Source organism: Anarrhichthys ocellatus, unplaced genomic scaffold, assembly GCF_004355925.1.
Source record: "Anarrhichthys ocellatus isolate YVR2014 unplaced genomic scaffold, GSC_Weel_1.0 scaffold26, whole genome shotgun sequence".
Classification (NCBI taxonomy): domain Eukaryota; kingdom Metazoa; phylum Chordata; class Actinopteri; order Perciformes; family Anarhichadidae; genus Anarrhichthys; species Anarrhichthys ocellatus.
Genome location: NW_022280056.1, coordinates 130,666 through 157,471, shown reverse-complemented (window position 1 = coordinate 157,471; position 26,806 = coordinate 130,666). Strand labels below are relative to the sequence as shown.

The window sequence follows — 26,806 nt, the reverse complement described above, 5'->3', positions numbered from 1 at the left end:
ATAGTAACAGTGACATAGTATGGATGTAAAGCTACAACTCAACCACACACAGGAGCACACGCCCAAAGCAACTTGTATTTTAAGATAATTTAACTAAAGTTATAACCTGTCAAATCTTACATTCAACACATTTTCTGCATAGATATACATATGAATGTCTGCTAAACTGTCTGAGTTACTGCTGTCATAACAAAAAGTAAATATGACCATAAACAAACGATTTTGCTGCCCCTCCCTCTGGAACTCTCTTACAGTGGTCTTACTAAGTGAACACAGATCCAACAGCACTAACACTCACAAAGGTCAAATATTATTTCCCATTCAATTTAGAAAACTGATACTCAGATTACCATGGCTTCCTTGGAGGACGTCATGTTGCAGTGTCACACAAACCTTCCACCCTCTCTGCCCTGCGATGGCCTGTAGTGAATCTGGGCCAGGCCAGCACTGGAAATACTGGTTCTGTTTCTGTCCTGTGAAATAATTACAAATTCACGGGCAGAGCAGTGTGGCGGTGGGTTGTTTAAAACCTGCATGTTGTGGCTTGCACACCGCACAAAGCAGATTTCTATTGATCTGGGGTGTTTGGAAAATATTTGTGGTTTCACAGAAGTATTGTGTGACAATGTAAGTGTGTCTGCCCTATGCAGTGCCCCAGAGTGAGATAACTCTCACTCTAATATTGACACATTTTTAAAGTCATACTAGTTCCCCTGCCATGGCTCTATGGCAATGTCACCTATCAGTCCACCATTTTGCTTCATACTGAAATATCTCAATATATTCACATGAAATTAATACATTCATGGTCCCCAGAGGATGAATCCTACTGATCTTGTGACTTTTCCTCAAGCACCGCCATGAGGTCCACATTTGAGTTTTTTAGGCTACGGTGGATGGATAACTAATGGATGGATTGCCACAAGATTTGGCACTGATATTCATGGTGCCCAGAAGATTAACCCTAATGACTTTGATGATCCCCTGACTTTTCCTCTTGTGCAACTACAGACCGACGTTTGGTACAGATATTCATGGTCCCCAGACCATTAGATGTCTTCTAATGCCTTTTGGAGATCCTGACTTTTCAACTGGCGCCATCGTTAAATATAATACCTGCCAAACTGTTGGAATTCCCATGAGCCTCACTGTACTTTGAGTTTAGTGCGAAGTAACAAATAGCAGATCCCATGCCAGCATGAGGTGTTAGCATGGTATCTGCTATTTGTAAGTACAGTCTCACACAGGTACTAGTGTGGCTGACTCATAGTCTTGTTTTACAACTATAATTAAGGAAACAACTTCTTATTGGCCTTGTGATACACAAGTTATTCACTGATTTCCTCCTTCACACAGGCATGCACACACACACATGAGACAAATGAGTGATGTTCAGCAAGGAACTGCCTACATGGGCTTTTTTAAAGACCAGCGTGTTCAACAGAAGCTGCTCTGCTTTCTGAATCAGTCAAAATGGAGACCACATCACCCACTCTGTGATCAGTTTGGTTTAAGTTAGAAAATAAAGACAATATTAAAGAGGATGACATGAATTACTTTTTTATTTCCATAGATACCCACAAAAGTGTAGATTTTACCTCTGGACCAATGATGCATCCAATGTGCATTATTACTTTTTTTCTGGCTTTTCTGAAAGAAAGAGAGGCTCTAAAGAAACACCACTTCATACATTCATTAAAATCAATGCTGTCACAAAATAATAAGGACAACTTAACCTAACCAAACCCAGAGAAACTAGTTTAACAATTATATATGTTCCAGTCATTTCTGGTCTCTCTCGTAAACATCAGTCCTAAAAAAAACATCGCTGACCATTAGCTGGTGCAACACTTGGTAGGGGAAGAGCATGTAGTCTCCAAATGCCAAGTATCTACAGTGACACCGTGAAAGGGAGGGGGAGGACAAGAGCGGAGCAGTGAGCAATAGTTCACTGGATGTGGGATACAGAGTGGGATCTGCAGCAGAACAAGATCACATAGCAGATATACCAAGCAAGTGTGAGACTGTCGACTGCCCATGACTCTAAAATATGATATGAGGTATTGATTTCTTGATTGGACTGGACCATACAGGTCATGTGAGCCCAAGAGACAATCAGTTTGGGATAGCTGAGATCAAGTCGTTGTGCTATCTTGAGGGGCAAAATTATGACTTCAGTGCTTCAACTGAGTGATTTTATCATTTCTTGTCTGTTTCTGATCAACTGGATATAAATCGAGCAGTAACTTTGGAGGACTTGACCGTAGGAGTGCTTTTTGAGTGGAGAAAGAGACGCGTTAGAAACAGGAGGCACAGACATGATGGTACTCTGTGGCTATTTACTTTTCTGCCTCACGAGGATAGAGTGGTTCTACCCGTAACAGACGAGAAGAGTTGAAAAAAGGAAGCCTGAGGAGAAACATGCAGCAGTTTGACTAAAAGACTGGGAGATCTAGAAGAAAAAGAAAGTCGGAAATCAACAATTATTCAAAAACCTTGCACACAAGGTAAGCTACTTGTAATTTTAGATTTTGAATATAATACTTTAGTCAACATTTTTTCAATGAGAGACCTGTGGACTGTCTTCAGTCTCTACTGTGACACACGTCAGCAGAGAAGTAGACTCATCTCTGCTCCGGCGTTGAGATCACAGCCCAGCAGGCAGAGTGTGGCTCCTCAGAGAGCTGACGAGCAGTCGCACAGAATATTAGATATTAATAACCTTGCTTCTTAGCAACCAGAGTATTCGAATCCGCACAAAATGTGAGTTTGTTTCTTTATCAATCGTCATCCTGGAGTCTGTACTTATCAATTCTAAATTAATTCTGACTGAGTGTTTGAAACATATCTCAACTTTTACATAGCTGTTTTGTTGTATGTCCAGGGTGTCACTGTCTATCTATCCATAGCCGAGTATCCATGTTGGGGACACCTGCACAGCAGACTTTGTGACCCCATTCGGAAGTTTGCTTTTATAACTGCACGGTCTTAAAGCTCTGAGCCTTATATTTGACTGCATCTTGTCTCTTAAAGAGACAAAACAAAAAACAATCATCTCTACCGTGTTTTCTGAGCTGAGTGTCGTCTGGTTCTCGGTCCCTGGAGTCTGCAGTGTGATGTGTGACTGTGTCTTATTTTATGCCTTGAAATGAGGGAGTGTCTGTCAAAGTGAGTGTCTGTCAATTAAATCTCTAATAATAATGAATCAGGGCAGCTGAACGTCAATAAAGCAAGCGACATAAATTTCAATAACTAATTGAAGCATGTCTAGTTTATAATGCATGTATGCGATAAATATATGGCATTTGTCTGTTGGTCCAATCTGTGATGAAATGTCAAAAAAAATCTGTCTTTGCTTATAGTTAATGACCAAATACCCACGAATTTCCCATTAGCGTTTGCTGTACTTTAGCAAATGTTAGCATGCTGAACTAAAGCGGTGAACGTGGTGAACTTTATACCTGCTAAACACTGCAAGCATTTTAGCGCGTTGATGCTAACATTTAGTTCTGCTTCACTGAGCCACTGCTGTAGACTCTTGTTAGACTAAAACATTAAAATATATATATATAATACAGAAAAAAGAAGGCCAATAAACTTGTTGCTTGGTGTAATGTGTGAAACAGGATGTTTCAGAAGGCTTTTGATCAAATTTACTGTATAATAGTAGTTCTTGCACTATAAATACAGGTGTTCAAAGACTTAATGGCACACAATTTGCTGGAAATCATATGTTACAATTTTTTTTGTAGGACATCAAATCCAGTACAATCTGAATGTGCTGAAGGCTGCAGTTAGGATTAATCAGGATACAGTTCCCCTTTAAAAAAAATATTTTTCCATTGATGTGACTGAAGCGATTCCATATTGATTCCTACCATCAAACCATTTGTATCTGAGGCCGTCTCATCTAGGATACCCAAATTTGTGCCCCGTCTTTTTCAGCCCATATTATTTTCCAGTTCAGCCTCACAGGGGAATGACACAGCCTCATCACAGTACTCTAGTGCCTCTAATAGTTGTGCCAGCTGGAGGAAACAGAATATACGTCAGATAAAATGGCAGGGCATTGGATTAGCCGGCTATTTCTGTACCTTGTTGATCAGAAAAACATTGTATACACCAGAGTATTTCGAATAGAGCAGGCGGCAAAGAGAGGAAGAGCAGAGAATCAAATGTCTGGAAGGATACATTAGAAATGCAATGTGGTTGTGTTTGAAAATCTATTTATAACTGTATAATTTCCATGTTTTTCCTGAACTGTACATCACAAACAACTGTTTAAACGGCTTCAAAACACAGATTATTGTAAACTACATTCATCATCAATGACATCAATGACATCAAAAGAGTTGTTACTAAATCAACAGTGAAGATTTAAAATGATTAAGTGAAAATACAACAAGCTTTGGCAACCAGCAGCTATTATTAGAAACCAGATCTTGAAACAGTGTCAGACGACAGTGAGTGACTAGAGAAGTCTGGATATTTTTTCAGCGAATCATACGCAGCAAAATTCTGTCCTAAACCAACAGTAGTAGTCAGATGTAGTCATAAAGTGCTGGAACAAAGAAATAGAGAATGTGGGATATTCTTGAACTGTGCAGTAACAAAAAAGATTTTTTTCCCATTAAAGCACTTACTGGGGAATTTAAGTGGCCATGTACATCATGTTCATTGGCTTTGTCCAGTGTATTCAATATGTGGTGTTTCTGCTGAGGCCAAAAGCAGCAACACATTGTTAATGTACTATATTGCAAACATTAATGTATGATTATCTTGATTTTCTGTTTAAACAGAGGCAAATGCATTCATTTTCTACTTTTCAGGTGATATCCATACACTGTACAAAATAACATTGTGGGCAGATAATAGATAATGTTGTATATTAATTTCACCTGTCCTTCCTTTACAGGAAACATTGTGCCTCACCTCTCGTTTCCAGTTGACACTGACCCTGTTTTGGGCGAAGCTGTCCACTTCCTGTGAGCCTGGTCAGTTTTGTATGAGCCGGGCTGATAGTGTGAAGCCCCTCTGGCTGTGCCCCACCGAGGCATGAGTGTAGGAAGGGCCCACCACCACAGCTTTGTGTCCTGTGAAGAAGAAGGCCTAAGACTAAGTACCATGCCTGCTGTGGGCAGCTTTGGCAATGGCAAGATTCACACGAGACGCAAATACCACAGCCGGTTCGTCAGCAAGGCTGGCCAATGCAACATCCATTTCTCAAACATGGATGAGAAGTCACAGCGATATATATCTGACATTTTCACAACATGTGTGGACATCCGCTGGCGATACATGTTCTTGCTATTCAGCCTGGTGTTTGTGACGTCCTGGCTAACATTCGGCTTGGCGTTCTGGGTCATCGGCCTCCTACACGGTGACATGGAACATCCCGAAGGGGATGACAGTTTTGTTCCTTGTGTCACACAGGTCAACACCTTTGTGGCCGCTTTCCTGTTCTCTGTTGAGACCCAGACAACCATTGGGTATGGTGCTCGCTGTGTGACAGAGGAATGCCCGGCTGCTGTCTTCATGGTGGTCTTTCAGTCCATCATGGGCTGCATCATCGACGCCTTCATGATTGGTGCCATCATGGCCAAGATGGCGAGGCCCAAAAAGCGTGCAGAGACTCTACTGTTCAGCCACAACGCAGTCATTGCTTTACGTGATGGGAAGCTGTGCCTCATGTTTAGGGTTGCTAATCTAAGGAAGAGCCACATTGTGGAAGGTCATGTGCGAGCCCAGCTCGTCAAGCCCCGTTTCACGGAGGAAGGCGAATACATCCCCTTGGATCAGCTTGACATGAACGTAGGCTATGACAAAGGCACGGACCGCCTGTTTCTGGTTGCACCCCTCACTGTCATACATGAGATTGATGAAGAAAGTCCACTGTTTGGCATCAGTAAACAAGATCTCACAACATCTGACTTTGAGATAGTAATTATACTTGAAGGTATGGTGGAGGCCACAGCCATGACGACACAGGCACGCAGCTCTTACCTGCCCTCAGAGATCCTGTGGGGTCACCGCTTTGAGCCCCTCATCTTTGAGGAGAGAAGCCAGTACAGGATAGATTACGCCTACTTTCACAAAACATTCGAAGTACCATCCACCCCCAGGTGTAGTGCCAAGGACATGGAGGACAGAAAATTCCCAACATCTGGCGCCAACTCTTTCTGCTATGAGAACGAGCTGGCCTTCCTCAGCAAGGATGAGGAGGACGAGGGAGATGTGGACAAAGAGGAAAACAGGAAGTGTTCATCGGAGCTAGTGAATGAACAGGGAGGTGATCAACAGTCCTCCCGTAGAGAATCGGCGATTTAACCTTTGGCTGTTGCTGGTTTTATTTGCTTTTAGATGCAGAGCAATGCAAGCGTTTGAAGAGACCTATGACTGTCATGCTACTGATATGAGGATACCTGTACAGGTGGAGAAACAGCAGTACTGATCTCCAACAGACAAGCAAGGATGAAACTCATCACATTTCTCATTGGATTAACTCTGGCTTCCCTGGGATGGTTATTGAGTCATGTTTCAACTTGCAGATGATCCTAGTAGTAAAGTGCATGGCAATAACATAGTTTTGTATGAATATTTTGAGAAATGTTTCATAGTTTTGGTAGGTGCTGTTCACAGTTCTTAAAATATACAATTTGCCACTGAGTGTAGAATGACAGTGACACTTTGAAGATTGTGTTAAGAAAACTAAACCTTTGGGATATTTCTCCAGATTAGTTTGGTAAGATCAACAGTGGATTTTCCTCTTCATGATATAACTTATATGAACAATAACACTGACTATTCTACATCATACAATGTCAATGGATGACTTGGTTAGTTGGCATACATACATGGACTACATGTAACTATAACACATGACAAGGTATAGTTTTAAATATTTCCATCACAGAAAGGGAAACACACACTTGATGGTGATCATACGTCATTTATTAAAAGGAAAACTATTCATCTCTGTCTTTACGTTTCAACCAGAGGAAAACATTTGACCGGAGGAGATGGAGTAGATTTATTTCTCAACAGTTTGGCAGAAACATTTTGTATTTTGCAAAACAATGGGTCCTTGATTTAATGGGTCCTTGATTTATACATGTACTGCTGCAGGTCAAAACGCCATCATCACCACCTGTTTTAATCTAAAAAAAGAAGAAGATTAGAATCAGCCAAAGACAGATAACGAGCCTCTGGATGTTCAGCCCTTTCTGTAACATCGGGACATGAACACACAGCAAGAACAGTAGAATCCAACTCTGACCCTCTCACATATTGGTAATCAAATACTTTGCACATAATTTTGAGTGCCTCCACAAAAGTGTCTATCACATGCATAACTCGTGGGAGACAGAGTGGAGCATTGCATCACATCAGTGATCTATATTAAGATAAAAGGCTAAATCCACCCTGACACACAAAGTACAGTACTGAGAATATCTCTGCAAGTTCTTGAAAGTCTATATGAAGCCAAAATATGAATAACCCTTCAATGTTTTAAATGTTCAAGGGACATGTTTCTCACATTAACATATTTTTTAATCACTTGTGAAAAAAACTAAGCCCTAGCAAGATCGTATGACGTGTCTTATACGACAGCATTGAGTCAATTACCTTTATACATTGCAGGTTGTTATTGACTTTGAATGAAGTGTGTTTTACGATGCCTTACATTGGTGTCTAGATTGGGGTTTAGCCAATTGTGGGTTGTGTTCATTCAATCCCACAATACAGCTGTGGTCGTTGCAGACACACCTGGTGAGTACACATCTCTAGTTGAATTTGGTTCTAGTATTGAATCCACTGATGGCATATAATGGTTTATGTTGTTTTTCTGTGCTCTTTTGACCAGAGGCATTAGTCTCTTTCTTTTTTTAAATATTAATAGGACAACGAGTAATAAAGATGTTAGGTCAGAATGTGTACCACCAGGTGAATTAGTTTTCCCTCCGCATTTCTCAAACAAAAAACTCCAAGTGGGTTAATTTATACACCCGACTGCCATTTCAACGAATTCCAACACATTTGTATTTATATCCTGCTGACTTGTGCTGAAGTTATAAGAATGGGCTCGCTCCAGGTAAACAAATAGTGGTTCTACTGCCATTTCAACCAAGAGCAGGTTTAGTAAGACTCATTTGTACATTTGTTAGACAGCTATTGTAAATAAATTATTATTACTTTGGGTTTTATGATGTTTCTGGCTGAATAGACAATAAGTTATGATGCATTGTTTTAAAAAACAGTGTTAATAACATACATTTTTCGATCAAAGCAAGAAACTGGAGATTTCTCTTTGCTTGATGGACTGAAATAACAACTGAATTGAACGATCTCTTCTTGTCTTCCACTAAATGCATATAAAGCAATCTTGACCCTGAGTTGCACTTTGTTTTCTCCTGAAAGGGTTTTAATTTGTTGTGTGTGACAACAATATATAAATTGACAGACAAATAAAAAAAAACTCCTGCTGATTTCCACAATAAAAAATATCTCACAAAGTCAACAGTTTTCTTTTTACTTCATGGTAGACGGACACAAAATGCAGGGATTATTTTACAATAAGCATCTGCTGAATGCATTTCAAGTCATAACAAATAAATGCTGTAGGGAGCTGTTTGATAAACACAGAGGAATGGACAGTCATGTATGGCTGTGATTTGGTCACACGGTATCGGGTTTGAGTCAGAGGTTTCTTATTTCCCTCTTATGTAACCAATCAGGCATGTGTTTAGGTACAGACACGACTTGGCAGTCCTTGATTTCCCTGCCCTGTGTCCTTGAACATCGGAAAAGAGATCTCATGCACCCAAGCACACCCAAACAACTTACACACACACACACACACACACACACACACACACACACACACACACAAACTTAAACCTTTGGCTGAATTGTCCAAAATATGTGTTGGCTTGTGAAGCATGACATCTATATCAGCTGACAGTTTCAATAACTGAAATACTTGACCAGAGCAACAAAGGCATGATCTCAGTTTCTACTAATGGGAAATGCGTAGAAGTCCTTTAAAATGAGCAAATATAAGTAGAATATCACCGTGCCTGTGTGTTGGAGGTATACGACTATCCAAGCATAATGTTACTCAGATCTGGTTTCATTTAATTACCATTTAATACGACCTATCAGCTAAAGAGCTAAAGAGTGGGTGTGTGAGATATTAAACTGTTATCCTGGCATCAAATCCCATCACAGTGGCATTTAACAGAATAAACTGTTCTTCCCTTTCATGCATTTAACTTTCAGGAAGATATCTTGAGCGCCAAATGAAAGTCTAATTTCATTCTGTGCTGTATTCTTTGAGATGTGCTGCGTTATGGAAGGAGCACTGAGAATAGACTGGGATGCTTGCCACCCACTCGGCAGTGTTGGAGGATGAAGAAGACGTGGAGGGGTCAGTCTTCCAACATGCAGAGTGGGTTGTTGAAAGGCAAATTTGGCCTTAATTGCAGCAGTTCTATTCTCGCTGGTTTCCCTCAGCTGCCAGAGGGAGGTGGAGAGTGGAAAAAAGTAACATGATGCAACAGCTGCTCTTCCTCTCCTTAAGCCATAACTCCAGACATTTTAGATTCAAATTATATTATTCCTGCATTTTGTGTTAACTAACCATTTCAACTTTTTTCACTTCAGGGCTACTGATGGATGAAAATATTGCATATCCGGAGTTTCAACTTTTTAGGAACTGACAAAAAAGACAAGAAAGTTTTGACTGGATTGTTTGATTGATGAAAACATGCACATATTTATCTTCAGGGCCAATGGACCAAAAGCTCCCAAAAGCTTCCAAAAGCAAGGTCTGTTCAATAATTTCAATGATACAATATGTAGAGTAAAAGCTGTACATGTCTTTCTAATAAAGTTTAAATATACCTTGGCTATTGTTTAAATACAGTCATACTCTGCTGTAATTATTGTCATGGATAAGCTAAAACATGTCAATTGGATGTTTTGGGTGCTATTTGGCTCATTAGTGTGTTTCTTTTAGGAATGTAACCATTTATAGACAAGACTCAGATGTAAAGAGCTTTTGCTCAAGGTCAGTCAGTGCGTCCATGTTGAAGACTGGCTGGAAATACGTGACATCTCATCAGGACAGAACAAGTCAAGGAAACCAGTATTTTCGTGATATTATATTGCAGTTTCCCGTTCCATTCACAGCTAAATCGGATAGCTGAGGCAGTGCCGTGTTATTCTTTTGAGGGGTGTGGACAGCTCAAATGTTTGAGAAGGGAACTTGTGAATGGAAGATCGCTGGTTAGAAAAACCCACCTTGACTTGGAAAATGTGACAGAGGAAACAGACGTAACTGTCCCAAGTGAAGCTACACAGAGGAGACCGTGTGAATGTTCTTTACTTTCAAAAACAGAAGAAAAATCAATGTACAAAAACGTGCAGACAATGTCGTCTGTACACAAAATAATATATGATATGAAAAACAAATTATAGTGTGTTATAGAACATATTTATTAACTCAACACACTGCTGTGTTATAGTGGTGAAAGTACATATTCTTAAGTGCTGCGTGTACTTAAATACAATTTTGAGGTATTTGTACTTTACTTGAGTGTTTTCATTTTCTGAAAATTTATATTTCTCTGTGATGACCACGAAGTTATATTTCATGACCCTGATCGGTATATGAAACTAGTTTTAACTTAATCAGCTGCAACAGTTGAGTGATGCTTAACAATGATGCATCAGCCTTAGTAATCTAATAATAACATTTATAATAGTATGTCGCTCAGAAGGGCTCTGTTATTCAAGCAATAAAACTAATAATGTTGCTGACGTTTCTAATGCCTTTGATATGTCCACATTGTGAGGTTGTTGTGACCAACATGAACATGTGAAGAACATGTAAACAACATGTGAACAACATGGGAACAACGCGTGTGTTGACATGATTCAGTCACAGATGAACTCTGGCTCGAACCAGAATTCTTTTAGAGAGACAGTAAAAACCATGTACTGTATCACTGACCACCAGTATATACTCGTGTTTACTGTCTGCTCATAGAACTTATTTTGCTTATGGAGAGACATTCATCGTCCAGCTGAGCACATCACTCAGTAGTACTAGCAGCTCCTGCAGACATACAGTATTTGATTACAGCAACAGGCTGATTGGATTACAGGAGGTACCGATTCAAATACCTACAGCAGACACAGAGCAACTGGAAAACCAGCGAGCAGAGAGGAGACCAAACATTCACACAAACACCAACATGTTCAGCCCGGATTATCACATAAAGGACGCTATACCTTCAAAAACTATTAGCACTTATTAAGTTCGATGTCAGCCATGCTCTTCTCTCAGGCTGACGCTGCTTGTCATCTAACAGAGATGTGCTTGTTCACACTTTGGTGACATTAGTGGAGTGAATTGTTTAACTGAATATGTATTTCTTAATTTTATCATTACATTTCAGAATATATTACAGTAATAGTTATAATATATAAATATTATCAAATATTCTATTATTTGTGCAATACTTGTCTTAAACATTTCTGTAAAGGAATTCTTGATCTTGCATGCATGACAGGAGAGAAAGACCCACTTTATATCCGTCACCTCTCAGGACACCATGCTGAGGATGAGATCAGGTTATTTCATATTTCGAAACATCTTCACCCAGAGAACAAATGGAGTTGATAATCATAAATACATCAACCACAAACTGTAGAATGAAGGTGTCTTAAGTTACTAGTGAATTTAACTTGTTTTCACAGGTCATCACAAAGGATAGTTGAGAGACTCCTGACTCCCTAACTATTGATAATTAATAATCATTTAGCAAATAATGAAGCACCTCTTTGCTGCCCTCATGTGGCACATTCGTCTTGTATCATGCAAATATTACAGGCCTTTTACACAGAAGACATTTTGACTTGCCAGAGTAGGAAAGATAACAGGTGTAAACAATGAAATCAATAGCGGCTGATTTCAATTTAGCTGCTTTGATTTCAGGTTCCTGTTTGGTTCATGCTGGCTCACTGTCACAGACGTTTGAATAGAACTGATCCATCGTTAGTCTTATTAGAAACAGCTGCGCTTTTCCTAATGTGAAAGGTCAACATGTTTGTAAGTCTTTAGCTACAGATTTATACATTAAGATTCTGTACGAAAGTGACATGGAAATATATTTCTTATTTATAGTATTTTGTTCTTTTTTTGTGTGAAATTGATTTTGCTAACAAACAAAGGAGGCATTATATTATTAAATACATTTTATTACATAAATGGCATAATTCTGACAGTCTGGCATTTTAACATAAAGACAGAGATAAACATATCAGATATTTTGGTTGGGTGAACCTGCACAACAGAGCCACAAATTCCTTTCAGTCCTTCCCTGTTTGAAGTTTGTGTAATGGTTTATGTACTTTATTTGTAGATTTCTGTAATTATTTGACCAGACACAGACAACCACACACCCTTCCTCCATGACCCCCCCCTCCCCGAGCACCCTCCCCCTAGCCCAGTCCTCTGCAGTTTCCCTTCAGCCCCAGTTGGACTGGTCTTCATCTTTAGCCGCCAGGATGTCTGTGACCAGGCCGGTGCCGATGGTCTTGTTTCCGTCTCTCAGGGTGAACCTCTGGCCTTTTTCCAGAACCATTGGCTGGCGGAGCGTGAGCGTCAAGGAGGTGTCCTCGCCTGGCATTACCATTTCCTGAACGAAGACGAGAGCAACAGACAGGAGAGTGGTTACTGTCCTTCATTTACTGTCAAACTATTTTTACAGATTCGACCTGAAACATCATGACGCACACGATGTTCACAACATGCCCTAGCTGGGTGAACTGTTGTGGACGGGATTTCATCTTAAAAACTACAGTATTTGAGAAACACACAAACCTTGTCATCGGGCAGCGTGACTCTGCAGGCCATGTCCCAGGTTAGAGAGAACATGACGGGCATGAAGTTGGTGACAAACGGTTTGTGTCTGCCTCCCTCCTCCTTACTGAGAACATACACCTGGAATACAGGAAGCACAAACACGTCCACACGCACATCAGAGTTCAGGTTACGGGATGCAGTGAGTTATGCATTTTATGGGTTACAATAGCAAAAACTAAACAAAAAAAATCACTTAAAACTATGTTTTGTTTGTGAGCAGATAGACAGCGTCAGTAACTCAGTGGATGACCTCAGTCATTACTGTGGCATCTGCCTGGTCTCCCAGTTTGCCTGTAAATCTGTTCTTTGGCCATTACAATTATTTACAATCATGTAAGTGCCTTTGTCCTGTCTCCACTTACAAATTAGCCATTTAGATTAATTGATTGTTCAGAAATAATTCAAAATGAGTCAGTAACAACGGCAACTTTGTGCTCTCAGACCTGGGCCTTGATTGTCTGGTATGGCATGATGGATCCTGGTTTGCACATCACCATCCCTCTCCTTATGTCCTCTCTCTTCAGTCCTCGGACCAGAGCGCCCAGGTTATCTCCAGCTTCTGCCCGGTCCAGAGACTTGTGAAACATCTCAATACCTGAGCAAAACAGGACGAACAGCAAGGTGAAATTCTTGTGTGTACACCAACAGTCATACAGTACTACATAAACTTGAACTTGAACTCACCAGTATCAGACTGATGCTCAGCAGCATTTTTAGATCAGAAACTCATCATATAGGCATCTTTATCAATGTATAAAGTGCCAGAGGACACTTAAAAAAAGGCAGACAGGTGTCAAATAAAACCATCAGGTCATACATTTTAGGACGCGTGTGGACCCCTGAGGCTGTGTGAACTCTGATCATTATTTAAGATAAACACATCTCCCATAGAGAAGGTGTTCAACTGTGCACATATCTTGAGAAGGCCATGACATATGATTCACATACTTATCAAACTTTCAGTCCTCATGCCCTGTATGGAAGCATCTGCATTTCCCCTTTAATATGTCACCTGGTGATTCATATGCTTTGTAAACAGCACAGGAGCTCCTTCTCTGAGTTTCTGTTGCTTTTTCCTTTCACTCACCTGTAACCACTGACTTGAAGCTGCGATTGTGGCCCACAAACTCACAGTCGTCTCCTTTCTTGATGATACCCCTCTCCATAGTGCCTGTCACCACAGTACCTCTGCCTGAAGGACACAAATGATAACACTCAAATTTAAAGCAAGTAACTTTTTAGCATCACCACCATATGACTCGTTTTTGAGACTCTGCATTTTATAGCCAGCAAATCAGTAAAATGTTACGACTAAATACAGGGAACTACATAAAAGTTGCAAATTCATTACAACTAACTATTAGGCTGCATTCTTTATAATGTCTTCATACCTGGGATTGAATAAACCCCTTCAATGGGCAGAAGAAAAGGTTTTTCGAGCTCTCTTTTGGGGAGAGGAACGTAAGAATCCACAATGTCCAGCAGATTCATCACTGCATTTACACCAAGTTCAGGCTCTCTGTTCTGAGATGGAGCAAAACAAAGATTCAGTCAGTTCTCAAACAGATGCTTCACATCAGAGACTCAAAATGTACTGACAGATCAGCACAGTATTAACTAAACTGTGAGACAAATGGCTGCCAGCGGTCCCCTTACCTCCAGGGCGCAGAGGGCTGAGCCTACCACAACAGGCGTGTTCTCGCCATCATAGCCAAACTCTGTGAGCAGCTCGCGGATCTCGATCTCCACCAGCTCCACCATCTCCTTGTCCTCCACGGCGTCGGCCTTGTTAATGAAAACCACCACATGATCGACACCAATCTGCCTGGCCAACAGGAGATGCTCTCGTGTCTGAGGCATCTGGCCGTCAGTGGCCGCCACCACCAGGATGCAGCCGTCCATCTGAGATGTGCCAGTAATCATGTTCTGAAAAAAAGAAACAGTCCAGGGTATTTAAAAGGGGATTAATTACCTTTTTAAGTAATTTATAAGGTAAATAATTACGCTTGACGTGCTTAAAGAGAAACAAGGATCCTAAAAAGCTAAAATAAGTTGCATCATCAGGTTGGCTGCAGGTGCTTTGTAGAAGTAAAGCAGATTACCTTGACATAGTCGGCATGACCAGGACAGTCTGTGTGAGCATAATGTCTGTTGGCTGTGGTGTACTCCACATGAGAGGCGTTGATGGTGATTCCTCTCGCCTTCTCCTCAGGGGCATTGTCAATGTCTTCATACTTTTTAAAGTTCGCACCACCGGCGTCAGAGAGCACTGAGGACCCAAAAACACAGCAAGGTCACAATTCTGATTTCTTGTTTCACAACACTGGAGAAATGAGACCTTTGCCATAAGTCAGTGGAGCCATTTAAGTCTCTAGATCAAATCAAATGTTTCAGTGTGTTGGATTTAAAAGCTGGGACGTCAGTGTTTTTTTACCTTTTGTGATGGCTGCAGTCAGGGTTGTCTTGCCATGGTCAACGTGGCCAATTGTTCCAATGTTGACATGGGGTTTTTCTCTGCTGTATGTCTTCTTAGCCTCTGCAGCAAAGGTTCGCCGACTCAGACGCACAGCAGACTACATGACAAAGACAAAGCCAGGAATTATACAGAAGCAAAATCCATGTTAAAACAGTCTGTACACTGCAGTTTGTGGACACACTCACCAATTTCAAGGAGCTGTGCAGGAGGCCTGGCGAAGACAGCTGAAGGGCTGTGACGAGGGAATGAAAAGATGAGAATAATGTAAATTCAGATCATTGACAGGATAATCCAGGAGAAGTATTTTATCCTATAATCCCCAACTACATGTTCCAGTTTCAAAATACAAGAATACAAGCCATTTTAGCTTCATGACAGGCAATAAACTATTATTTTCTATTTCAGTCTCACTGCAAAAATGTCCCACAGCCACTCAACCTGACCAGCAGGCTGTCAGTGTCTGAACATGTTGTTGCTGCCTATTCAATTTATGTGTCAAATAAGCCAAAAGGTAACGCATGACTGTCATTATAATTACAAACATTATTTATTTAGTCCTCAGCTAAAAGCAACCATGCAGCACTTGACATTAAGCTAACGAACCAGTAAAACCAGGAGACTCAACGATGTCATTCTCCTCCGAATAAGCGACTGTTAGTTATTCAAACAGTGAGCTTCGGTAGCTTTACAGCTTTCTATAATATAATCAAGTTTCACTAATCATCAGTCAGTCCTCATCCTCGGCTAGCTGTATCGTTAGCTAAAACGCATTGGTAACGTGACCTTGCTCTGCTATCGAATAAACAGTAGCATCTAATTTTTTAAGGTAGATTATGTTTCCACAAGAGTAAAAAGCATCTTCTGCAAGTGCAGAACAAATCGGGTGCTATGAATATACAAAAATGCATTTAGAGTCGGTAAGTACAAGAGAATTAAACAATTTTACCGGAGAAACATGCACGCAGACCCACAAGCGCCGCCATCTTGGATGGTTAAGCAAGCCAAAGAGCAGCAAAAGATGAAGAGAGTACCACACCAGTTCCATACGGAAGACACAAATTGCTGTTTTTTATTTTATTACAACGGTATATTAGGTAACAATTAAACTGGTATAATAAGATAATTACCAAACTGTTGGTTTTAAGATACATACAACAAATCTGACCGGAGTAGTTAACGTTAGGCTTTGAAAACTCTCCAACTCGCTTAATGTATCTATTTGGTGCAGAAATGGGTTTTTTTCACGCTTTCAACGCATGTGTTACCCCCCCGACCATGAACGGGATAAGCGGTTAGAGATGGAGTGGATGGATATTTTAATACTGGTATTTCATATCTAAAACTGTTACTGTTACTTCGTTTGAGGAAGAAGAGATTCACCAGATGTAGTCCTCTCTGTTACTGAAACTCTCTGAACATCGCGCATGCGCGTCCAAACGGCAAGGATTTACCGTAATGACGCTAATATGGAGGAGTTTGCTGTTGTACCTTTCAAAAGCTTTTGGTTGTATTACTGTGAGCTTTGCTACATTGTCATTTTTGTAGAACTAAATCAACAATGTGAGGACTGAAATGACTTAGCGTTGAGGAAAGACTTCGGCGAAAAACATTTTGCTTGTCAGTTTGGTTCAAGGTTTACGGTACATCATGGCAGCCTGCTCGCCACTCGTGCGTTCAGCTTAACGCTAGCTAGAATGTTCTAGCACATTCATGTTAATCTGTGTAAAGGGGAGCTCACGTACTTTAAAAGACTCAGTGAGTGTGTCCATTTCTTCAACACTGTTTATAGGACTTGTGTAAAGGTATGTTGTGTAAAGATGAAGGTTTGAGTAGGGATGCTGTGTTTGTTTTTTAAATTATTATTACTATAAATAGTGCCTAGCCAATGCTAGCATCTTTATATTAAAGGTCAAGGTTAAAAACTGTCTGCTGGGTTTGGGACTTATATTTACGGCCATGACTGCTGCTGCATGTCAACTCTGAATTAAGTTGTCCCTGTCCCGTTTGTTTTGATGTCTTGTTTCTTAGCTTAGCGGTGCACATCATGGCAGAAGACAAACCAACCAGGAAATATCCCCAAAACCTCCAGGGGGTCCTGCTTCTGGCAGTGGATGCTGGATCAACCACAGAGGGACCTGACCCTGTTCAGCCCATGTCAGAGGAGGTAAGGGTCTGTTAAATGTACATTTCAAACCTGAGAGGGCTTTGGGCGAACACCTCGTTGGGTCCTCACAGGACCAAAGAACGGTCTAATAAGGAGCATGTGTTCATAAAAATGGATGATTGATGAACTTCTTTAACTTTTGGACTCATGATGAAATGTTTTAAAAGGACAGTACCCGTTTTTATTTGTATCCATGAAGACCTCTACCTTCCATCAAAGGTAATTGTGACACATTGTTCTACTAGTACTCTCTTTGTTACAGAGGAAAATCTGGCTGAGAGGTGCTCTATCAGAAGTCTGCAAAGGGCAGATGGATGAAGTGGAGCAGATAAAGCAGTGCTTGGACATCTTACGCCAGGAGGGAGTGAGTGAAATGGAGAGAGAGGTAGAAGATGAGAGGGATGAAGATGTGCGAGAAAAAGCCTTTGAGGTGATGTCAGAGTTGTGTGAGAACCTGGACAATGCAAGAGGTTTGTAATGAATAGTATTCGATTTTTATTGATCAGATGTCAGCATGGACCTCGAACCAATAGCTACTGAGAGGTTATGACTACAAATACTATTTGTTGTCTCTATCCTGAGTGTGTACCCTGTTCCTCTGCTTCACAGACCTAATGACTCTTGGTGGACTGGACCTGTGTATCTCTCAGTATCTGTGTCATGCCCAAAGTGGACTGAGGTGGCGTGCTGCCCAGCTCATCGCTTCCTGTGCTCAGAACATGCCGGAGGTGCAGGTCCACTTATATGGCCTCGGGGCGCTGGCAAAGCTGCTGCAGCTGACAGACTCAGACCCCCACCCCACCGTCAGAGTAAAAGCCCTTTACGCTGTGTCGTGTGAGTATCTTGGACAGAGCTGCAAACTTTACTACAAAACACATTATTTCTCAATACTGTCTACTTGAAACTAGCTAGTAATGATACTGACTAGTAGTTTAATCAGAAGCGTTAATGGTTCTTTTGACAGCATTGAAGCAGAGCGTGTAAAGCATTTGGACTAAATTGTAATGCTGCCTGCATTCAGGATACACTACACCTCAGGACAGAACTGTAACTTTCTCTGGTTGTGACTTTAGGTCTGATTCGAGAGCAGGAGACAGGACTCCAGGAATTCTTGTCCCATGATGGCATCTCGGTGCTGATGCGAGGCATGCAATCGGACATCGAGAAGCTCAGGGCCAAGTCTGCATTCCTTCTGCTCAATCTGCTGACGTCACATCCCGAACAGAAAGGTACGAATGAGAGAAGCATCGAAACGGTACAGTGCCCTTAAACAAAGCTGTGGGTTTTTTTCATTTTATTTTCTGTCAATCAGGCTTTCCTGGTTAAATAAAGGTATAAAAAAACAAGATAAAAATCCAAGCAGTTAATGTAATAAACCACACTGAGTTGAGTCACAATAGATCAGTTTTAGTTAGTTAATTAGGTTGGATGTTAAATTAGGGCATCGGTCCCTATGCCCAATTTCTGCTCTGATCACAGACACTATAGATGCTGTACGCACAGTTACAGTTGGGGATGCATTGATGTGACTTTCTCAGTCCCGATACTGATATCTTTATGTTTCCTCCGTCCTGCAGACACAGCGGTCTCCATGGGTATGGTACAGCAGCTGGTGTCTGTTCTCCGCACACCACACTCACCTTTCCATGAACACGTGCTTGGCGCCCTTTGCTGGTAAGAAACACTCTCTACCTTTCTGTCTCCAGTACTCGCAAGTGACAACAATTCATGGTACACATTAGTAATCGCACCCTTTTGTGTGTCTGATATCTGTCTAGTCTGGTGGAAGACTGTCCACAGGGTCTCAAAGACTGCAGGGATCCTGCTCTGGGTCTGAAGGATTTAATCAGACAGCAATCCAGAGAGCTCCAAGGAAAAGAAGAGAGTGAGGTATATGAAGATGTGAGCCCGATGGTGAAACTGGGTTAAAGTATTGTGGGAATTCAAGACTCAAATTTAGCAGAGGAGTTGTCTGTTCTCGTGTATAAAACTACTACTGCACGACTGCAAAATCTACAGTAGTGATTCTATCAAAAAGCAACCAACTGTTGACTATATACATTTTTAATTACTAACTAGATGCCACCATGTCGATACTTGTAGTGAATTTTAATTCTATTCCAATGAAGGTATTAGTTTTAAAATCAATAGTCTAGGCTTAGTCCTTGTCCAGGAAAGCTTCTAAAGCCACATTTTTGTTTCCAAACAGGAAGAACTGGACTTCTGGGAGCGCTTGAGGGTTATTTGTTTCCAACAGTCGGATGACAATGGGATGGATCGCTGAAGTCTTATTGACCTCACCTGTGTTGGTGTCACTGTGCAAAGATGTAATGGAACATTCATGATGTGGGTCAAGACGGATGCTGTCCATATGTTGTATGTCATGCAGGAGCTGGATTTTACTGTAGAAATAATTATAATGTATAAGCTGTCATTTTAGTCCAGTCTTTTCAGCTCTTCATAATATCAAACCAAATACCAAACTCCATCACGGGTAGTATGTTATGTATTTCAACTGTTAATAGTTACATGTGCAACTTATCTTTAATTGTTGTAGGTCAGGTTTGTCTGAAGGTAAAGTATTTCCATTTAATTGTAGTTGATTGTCTCTTGAATCAGGACAGAATCCTTGTTTATTTTACACCATATTTATTTATTATTAACAAAACAAATTGGTCTTTGTTATATATACATAAAATGGCCAGCTGACATGTGGAAAACATGCAAAATCTACACAAACATTGATGTCATACAAAATAAAAATATTTTGGCACAAATCACAGAATATAGATATTCTTCTAACCAATATTTGTGGAGTTTCTTTTAGTTTGTAGACTGGTATTTTAATATGTTGAGTATTAGTATGATTATTCAAACGTAAGCTGTAAACACATTTAAATATCTTGACTTTGCAAGCTGCTCTTTTACTCCATCTTTGGCACTAGCAAGAAGCCTTCAAGTGCTGACAGTAGTGTCCTTCTGTTCTCCTCTTTACTTTATTTAATGGGTTCATATTAGAAACTCCAAGACCTAAAGGATTTATAAGTTAAATGATTTTACCAGGGTGATGGAGATACTTCAGACTCGAGTGACACTGTTTAGGAACTCTTCCATTTTGCAAAGTCCTCCTTGTTCATTGCATTTACATCGCCCACAGCTATTAGTAGCTGTGCCAAATAATATGTGACCATGACAAGAGCGTTACCGTGCTCCATTGGTGCAGTCACCTTAAAAACTTGCAGAGCCAGCGACACATCAGACACCATGAAGAACAAACCTCCTAACAGTGTTGCCACATTGCGGGTTCTGATAGCTAATGCCCCCATTAGAACAATTAAGACAATGTAGACCCCCACAGCTGGAAGCAGTGTATCGGAGTTTGGCGTCTTCTGCAGGAACGGATATATGTAGATGTAGAAACCTCCTCCCACCGTGAACAGGATCAGATACAGAGAACGAGTCCAGAAGGAAGAGGAAGAAGAGTATGCCGTGTAACGACTGGAGAGGAAGGTGAATGAGTACAGCATATGAGCCACAGCAAATGCACCCATTCCTGAAACAGATGTGTGAGATGTTAAGGACAGGTATCTTTGCATCTTAAATTTAGAAATTTAAAAAGGGTTATTTTTAAAATTACATTTATCATATAGGCAATGCACATATATTCTCTAATTATAAAGAAAACAACTTAAGTTGCAATTTGAAAATGCCTCAATTTGTGCTTCACTCATGTACTACATAAAGAATCTGTGGACAACGGGACAAGAACTGCGTTCCAAATGGCATACTTTTCCTTTTAGTACATACTGCTGCATGCAGTATGCATTCATCTGAGACATACTACTTCCTCATAACATGGCACCTTGAACAGAATTTTAGCCCCTCGGGTTAGGGTTAGGCTTATCCATCGCCAGACCGAGTGCAAACTCTTACCATGCAGAAAAAGCTCAGGCCATACCAGGCAGCAATCACCAACAGCAGAGAATAGCAATCCTCCCACCACACCCAGGACACTCTGACCTCCATTCCAGCTCAGCACTACTGCAGCCAATAGGAGTGTTGGTGCTGATTTGACACCTGCAGATATGATGGATGCGGTTGAGTCAGGTGTCCACAGGTAGAAGAACACAGCTGCAGACAAAAAGAAAGGCAAGAGAGAAAGAAAAAGAGCACAGGACTAATAGAGAGGGAGGAACAGAAAGAAACGGGGAGACAAGTCACAACATGAATTAGGCTGAAATTATGAGTTTTATCTTTTCCACATAGAGAAAGTTGTTGTATGTTAAACAACTATTGACTATAAATAAATGATTTTTAGGTACCGTGTTTCTCCTCTTCCGCCTGTCATAGGCATCTGTCTCAAGGATGTCCATCATCTCAGAATCAACACTGTCGTGGACTCCAGCAGATCTCTCAGTTGGATGAACCTGTCTGGTCTTGACACCTTCTACTTTCTTCTGTCTTTGCTTTCCTGTCGTCACATGTAGTCCTCAGATGCTCTCGCCTCGTTCTCTTCTGTCTCGGATCTCTGCCACGTCTCTCAGTCTGTTGCTATTTCATAGCAATGAACTTTGGACCGATCTTTGCTGTCTGATTACTCTCTGATAATCAATGTTCTCATGGACAAACATCTCACCTTTGACCTTTTCAGCTATTTATTGCCGACATTAACTCATGAGGAGCAAAGTTGAACTAGTAGAAAACTCATATGATAAAGGTTGATTTCTAACTTGTGAACTTATGATTATTGTTGGTAATGACAAATTATTAATGGCCAGAAAGGGACTTCCTTTGGGAAAATCGTTGGTTCATATCTCTAAACCTGGGATGCAACATGAGCAATTCATCTCTGCCACTATGACAAGAGTGGCAAGGCTGGCAACTTAAACTCTGACACGACTCTATTTTCAAAACTATTAAATGTGAAAGCAAAACGACCTGCTGCTGTACAGGATTATTTTCCAACAAATGTAATACATAAATGTTGGGGCTGATAATCTCGAAGAAATAAATTGATTTCACATTGCGTTGTTCGAGGGTCACTAGATGTCCACACTGCTTCAGATTTCTCCAAAAATGAATTGTTTCAATGCATCTGGATTTGAAGTTGTTTAAATGGATGGAGGAGGAGCTCAGCATGTAATCCATTCCACACGTTGAAGAACTAACAATGATTAACTATGGCCTCTCTGAGTCGAACTTTGTACTGTGCTTGCTCACAATTCCTGGAGTCGTGGTCCGGTTGTATGCTTCACGTTGGGAGTAACACAGCTCTGCTGGGGTTTGGCATTATCTGGTGAGGAGAGCAATGAATAATATACTGGTACAGATAGGAAGTAGGGTCAAAAGCATATGTGTATGTGTGTGTGTGTTGGTTTGTGTGTTCAAGTTGCAGGTGAATGTTCTTTTCCCAGCATGTTTCTTTTGTCAGCACAGGACATGGCAACCAGCTCTTCCTCCCAAAGGATTGGGGTTGTAGGCTACGGACATCTAGGTCTGAACTCTCCCTCTCATACTGCAGACACACTTTCTGACATAAAGCCTTTAGAGTCTTTTGTTTAGCTCTATTCCTCACGTGTGGGTGTGTGTGCTTCAGGGCAGTATCTGGTGGAGAGGATCCTTAAAGATGGAGCTGCTCTCGGTCTAACACTGGCTTTCGTTTGGAACAGAAATTCTGACAAGCTCAAAGGTTTCGTTCCTGATGAACTTATACTTGGTGACCTATCATCCTTTGCAGATAGGTGCAATAACACACATATGTAATATAAACCCATATGCATAACACCAGTATTTGCATCTTATATGATCTCTGTGCTAGACAACATGCATGACAACGTTTTAGAAAACTTTTTTTGTAAAACTGTTTTTTCTTTTTTACAGGCGATGTGATGTGATTGTAGAGGTGTGCCATCCACAGATAGTGAAAGAATTTGGCTTTCAATTCCTGTCTCAGTCTCATTTCATGGTAAGCTTCTCCTCTGTTTGTGTGGGAAATATGGTTGCTGCAAAACAGAGTATTTCTTTTTTCTTTCTTTTTTAGCATTTTATGTAGAGATATATTATCCTTAATAAATCCTTTGCTTCTTATGTTCCTGCTCCTTAACTGTAAGAAGACTAAAACAGATATGAGTAAGACAGGTGACAAGGTGTATTAATGTTTATAAGTGAGATTTTTATTTTGATTAACTGGACAATGGTCTTTTCTAAAAAGGATATTTAGTTGTTAGTCTTTTGGGTTTTCTGTATTTTAAGGATTGTCAGTATGTTTGGCCAACTGTCAACATGGTACTATTGTTTTCTTTTGTTGTCTCCAACAGATGATCATTTTATTCTTAAAATCAAATCGGCACTGCATGGATCCATTACAGAAAATGAGAACACATAAGCTAACACAAACTTTCAGCAGTCTGTTAATCACAGAATTATCACATCCTCTTTTGTGCCTTTTTTTTCTCCTCCTCTCAGGTGGGCTCTCCTTCTGCTCTCTCTGATCCTGATCTGAACCAGAAGCTGCATCAGGCGGCTCAACAGTATGGTAGGACGCTCTACGTCCCCAGTGGTGCATTGTGGGGAGGCCAGGACATCCAGAGGCTGAATGACAGTGGAGCCTTGAAGGTACAATAACACTGGGGCAGTGCAGGTGTGGTGTTAGCGAAAGGCATGCAGTGGCCACCCTTCACATGGTTTAGACTTTGAGAATGAAAGTGCAGCTTGCAAATGGCAAATAAACTATTATGTTGTACTTGACTTGTTTTCAGGCTTTGTTTATAAGAATGTCCAAGCATCCATCCTGCTTCCGGCTGACTGGAGATGTCCTCTCTGATTGGACGGAGGAAGAGGGCAGGCGTGTTTTATTCAGAGGCTCAGTGGCAGAGTTGTGCCCACTTGCTCCTAACAACGTTAACACCATGGCAGCAGCAGCAGTGGCAGCAGGAACACTCGGCTTTACTGGTGTTCAGGGAGAGATCGTGTCCGACACAGCGTGAGTCTTTCTAAAAATCAGATTGAGCGAATGCAGCCTTTCATATGTTTAAATCCCACTGTTCATACCTCTTTATGCCCCAGGTTAAGTGACTATCATGTGGTGGAGGTGGAGGTGACTGGGCCCAGTGGCTTTTCAGTACACACAGTGAGGAGGAATCCAGCCAAACTCGGAGCTGTAACCGGCAGTGCAACATACAACTCCTTCTGGAATAGTTTACTAGGTGAGTCCTGCATGGTCAGATCCTTTACTTAAGTGAAAGAACCCATTCTAAAAATAATCATAATTGCAAGCCCTGCATTCAAATTCATACAAAAGTAAAAGTACAGAAGTATTATCAGCAAACTGTACTGATGCTTATAGTGTCAAAAGTAAAAGGCCCCTGTGACATATTAATACTAATGCATGAATTCATCCGTAGCATTTTATTGGTAAACTGGTTTACTAATTTATATCCAGAAGGTAGTTTAGTCTAGGCCGTGGTTACCAACCCGGACAACTTGTGACAAAAGGGTCACATGAAACATCTGAGGAGTTGTGAGATGATTAATGGGGTTGGCCTCAACGAGACACTTTTTTGCAAAAAGGGTTTGATCTTTAACAGTGTGATGTATTTACTACAATGATCACTTGTTTTGCTTATTAAATCTTAATTTGAGAGGTAACTTGTATTAACAGCTGTCAGATGAATTAAGTGGAGTCAAAAGAGCAGTATTTTAAGGTCCCCCTGTAGTTTAGGGGTCAAACCATTAACTGCAATGTCTCCAGTCAGTTGTAAACAATGATTTAATTAGTGTCATAACATCGGTGTTTAGGTCATAAAAAAAGATCTTGAGTTTGCTTATGTGCAAATAAGTAAATTGTTGGCAATTCTGCTTTTACCCTATATATTATTTTTTTCTTTCAGTTTGCAAAGGTCACGGGGGCCGAGTTTACTTGTGCTGAAGCAGATGTGAACTCTGCAGGATTCACGACGACACAGCAAGAAGATCCAGATAAATCAGTGTGGATGTTGTCACTGGATCCTTGTGTTACTGAGAACTTGAATACCCACAGACCCGTGAATGTGTGCTCCAATAAACTGCATACATACAAAGAATGAAGAGAAAGTTATTTGTAAAACACCAATAGGTATATATATTTAAACTTTATTAGTTAATCTGATGCAAGATTGTAACAAATTATAAAACTCTTACAGGGAGGGGGGAGTATACGCCTGGTAAAATCATTTTCCTCTTCCATTAGACAGGTTGATAGTCGAGTCTAGCCATTTGCCTGCCATCTCTCTTACGTTCTTTACCCAAAAACATTGTTACCATCTCAGTCCCATCTGTCTCACCTTTATTCCCTTCACAATTTTATACTTGTCAAAAAACAGGCAAACCCAGGAATAATCCACACAAGCGCAGACATAAAGAGGAGCGTGAGGTTGTGAATTGGTGATTGCCACTGAATGGCTGTGATACTAAGGCGCAAAACAAAAATGAAAACACACACACACACACTATTCTCAGAATGAGAAAACTGTCATTTTTGGGGGTTTCTGATGCTATTTGTGTTGCTGTGTATGTGTTCTACATTATATTCCCACTTTGAGAAGTTGCGTAGTAAACAAGGCATTTAAAAGAAAGAAAAAGATGCTACAAGGTGGAGAGTTGTGTTCGAAGCTCTGTATCATCATCACACTTTTAAGCCAAACACAAGTAAAACAACAGATGCTCTCTGTGTGTGCTCGAAGCAAATGACACCATCTTTACATTTTTTTTAACCAGGAAAATAGCTTTGAATGAGTCCAGGGGACAATCCGGTATAAAGGAGGGTTGTGTTCTTTCCCGGCTCTGACCCATGTTTGAAACAAGTATAAAATCTCCTCCAGCTACTCAAAATATTCCTCTATGTTTCAATATTTTAGACCTACAGTATGTTATCCAGTGTTGGTACACTACAAAATCCAGCAATCCTGATTTTTTTTCCATTGTTGAGCTTTCTTTAGCCCTTTCTAGCTGCTGCATTTACTCCTCAAAGCAAACCACCGGTTGCACTGCTGGTGTAACTGAAACAATACCAAAACATGTCAAACGGACAGACTTTTTCTAAAGAATCTGAGGTACGAACAGGTTGGGAAGACACTGACAGTGATGTCATTTTTCACAACAAGCCGATATTAAATTTATCACTCGTAGTCACAACTAGAAAGTACATGGATGACTTAAACGATTGCCACAGATAAAGTTTCACTAGTGAGGTTCAGCA

The 26,806-nt window shown here is 40.7% G+C and overlaps 5 protein-coding genes across 9 annotated transcripts; 3 read left to right on the top strand and 2 right to left on the bottom strand.

The window, feature by feature from the left end:
• Nucleotides 1–1,965: 1,965 nt before the first annotated feature.
• Nucleotides 1,966–9,413, top strand: kcnj12b (potassium inwardly rectifying channel subfamily J member 12b). Of its 2 annotated transcripts, none has more exons than XM_031862370.1 (2): nucleotides 1,966–2,060; nucleotides 4,916–9,413. In XM_031862370.1, exon 2 carries the CDS (start codon nucleotides 5,056–5,058, stop codon nucleotides 6,325–6,327), a length of 1,272 nt encoding a protein of 423 aa, XP_031718230.1. In that variant the 5' UTR covers nucleotides 1,966–2,060; nucleotides 4,916–5,055; the 3' UTR covers nucleotides 6,328–9,413. The 2 variants fall into 2 exon arrangements, with proteins under 2 accessions (XP_031718230.1, XP_031718229.1); XM_031862369.1 differs by having other exon boundaries at nucleotides 1,966–2,507.
• A 2,833-nt stretch (nucleotides 9,414–12,246) lies between these two features.
• Nucleotides 12,247–16,435, bottom strand: tufm (Tu translation elongation factor, mitochondrial). The gene is made up of 10 exons (XM_031862181.1): nucleotides 16,354–16,435; nucleotides 15,593–15,639; nucleotides 15,366–15,504; nucleotides 15,034–15,200; nucleotides 14,588–14,857; nucleotides 14,323–14,455; nucleotides 14,019–14,123; nucleotides 13,375–13,526; nucleotides 12,890–13,009; nucleotides 12,247–12,704 (listed from the first exon to the last, which is right to left on the bottom strand). The coding sequence occupies exons 1-10, from the start codon at nucleotides 16,388–16,390 to the stop codon at nucleotides 12,534–12,536; spliced, it is 1,341 nt and encodes a 446-aa protein (XP_031718041.1). The 5' UTR covers nucleotides 16,391–16,435; the 3' UTR covers nucleotides 12,247–12,533.
• A 613-nt stretch (nucleotides 16,436–17,048) lies between these two features.
• hspbp1 (HSPA (heat shock 70kDa) binding protein, cytoplasmic cochaperone 1) lies at nucleotides 17,049–21,023 on the top strand. 2 transcript variants are annotated; one of them, XM_031862156.1, is made up of 8 exons: nucleotides 17,049–17,162; nucleotides 17,436–17,571; nucleotides 17,834–18,041; nucleotides 18,181–18,405; nucleotides 18,645–18,800; nucleotides 19,149–19,245; nucleotides 19,350–19,461; nucleotides 19,781–21,023. In XM_031862156.1, the coding sequence occupies exons 2-8, from the start codon at nucleotides 17,452–17,454 to the stop codon at nucleotides 19,853–19,855; spliced, it is 993 nt and encodes a 330-aa protein (XP_031718016.1). In that variant the 5' UTR covers nucleotides 17,049–17,162; nucleotides 17,436–17,451; the 3' UTR covers nucleotides 19,856–21,023. The 2 variants fall into 2 exon arrangements, with proteins under 2 accessions (XP_031718016.1, XP_031718015.1); XM_031862155.1 differs by having other exon boundaries at nucleotides 17,049–17,209; nucleotides 19,781–21,022.
• Nucleotides 20,269–22,109, bottom strand: tmem86b (transmembrane protein 86B). The gene is made up of 3 exons (XM_031862157.1): nucleotides 21,894–22,109; nucleotides 21,505–21,748; nucleotides 20,269–21,124 (listed from the first exon to the last, which is right to left on the bottom strand). Exons 1-3 carry the CDS (start codon nucleotides 21,945–21,947, stop codon nucleotides 20,670–20,672), a joined length of 753 nt encoding a protein of 250 aa, XP_031718017.1. The 5' UTR covers nucleotides 21,948–22,109; the 3' UTR covers nucleotides 20,269–20,669.
• Nucleotides 22,110–22,801: 692 nt separating this feature from the next.
• Nucleotides 22,802–26,656, top strand: aspdh (aspartate dehydrogenase domain containing). 3 transcript variants are annotated; one of them, XM_031861885.1, is made up of 8 exons: nucleotides 22,802–22,867; nucleotides 23,008–23,065; nucleotides 23,168–23,312; nucleotides 23,452–23,536; nucleotides 24,037–24,186; nucleotides 24,330–24,553; nucleotides 24,637–24,776; nucleotides 25,461–26,656. In XM_031861885.1, the coding sequence occupies exons 2-8, from the start codon at nucleotides 23,011–23,013 to the stop codon at nucleotides 25,496–25,498; spliced, it is 837 nt and encodes a 278-aa protein (XP_031717745.1). In that variant the 5' UTR covers nucleotides 22,802–22,867; nucleotides 23,008–23,010; the 3' UTR covers nucleotides 25,499–26,656. The 3 variants fall into 3 exon arrangements, with proteins under 3 accessions (XP_031717745.1, XP_031717746.1, XP_031717744.1); XM_031861886.1 differs by having other exon boundaries at nucleotides 22,826–22,867; nucleotides 23,003–23,065; XM_031861884.1 differs by lacking the exon at nucleotides 22,802–22,867 and having other exon boundaries at nucleotides 22,887–23,065.
• Nucleotides 26,657–26,806: the final 150 nt, after the last annotated feature.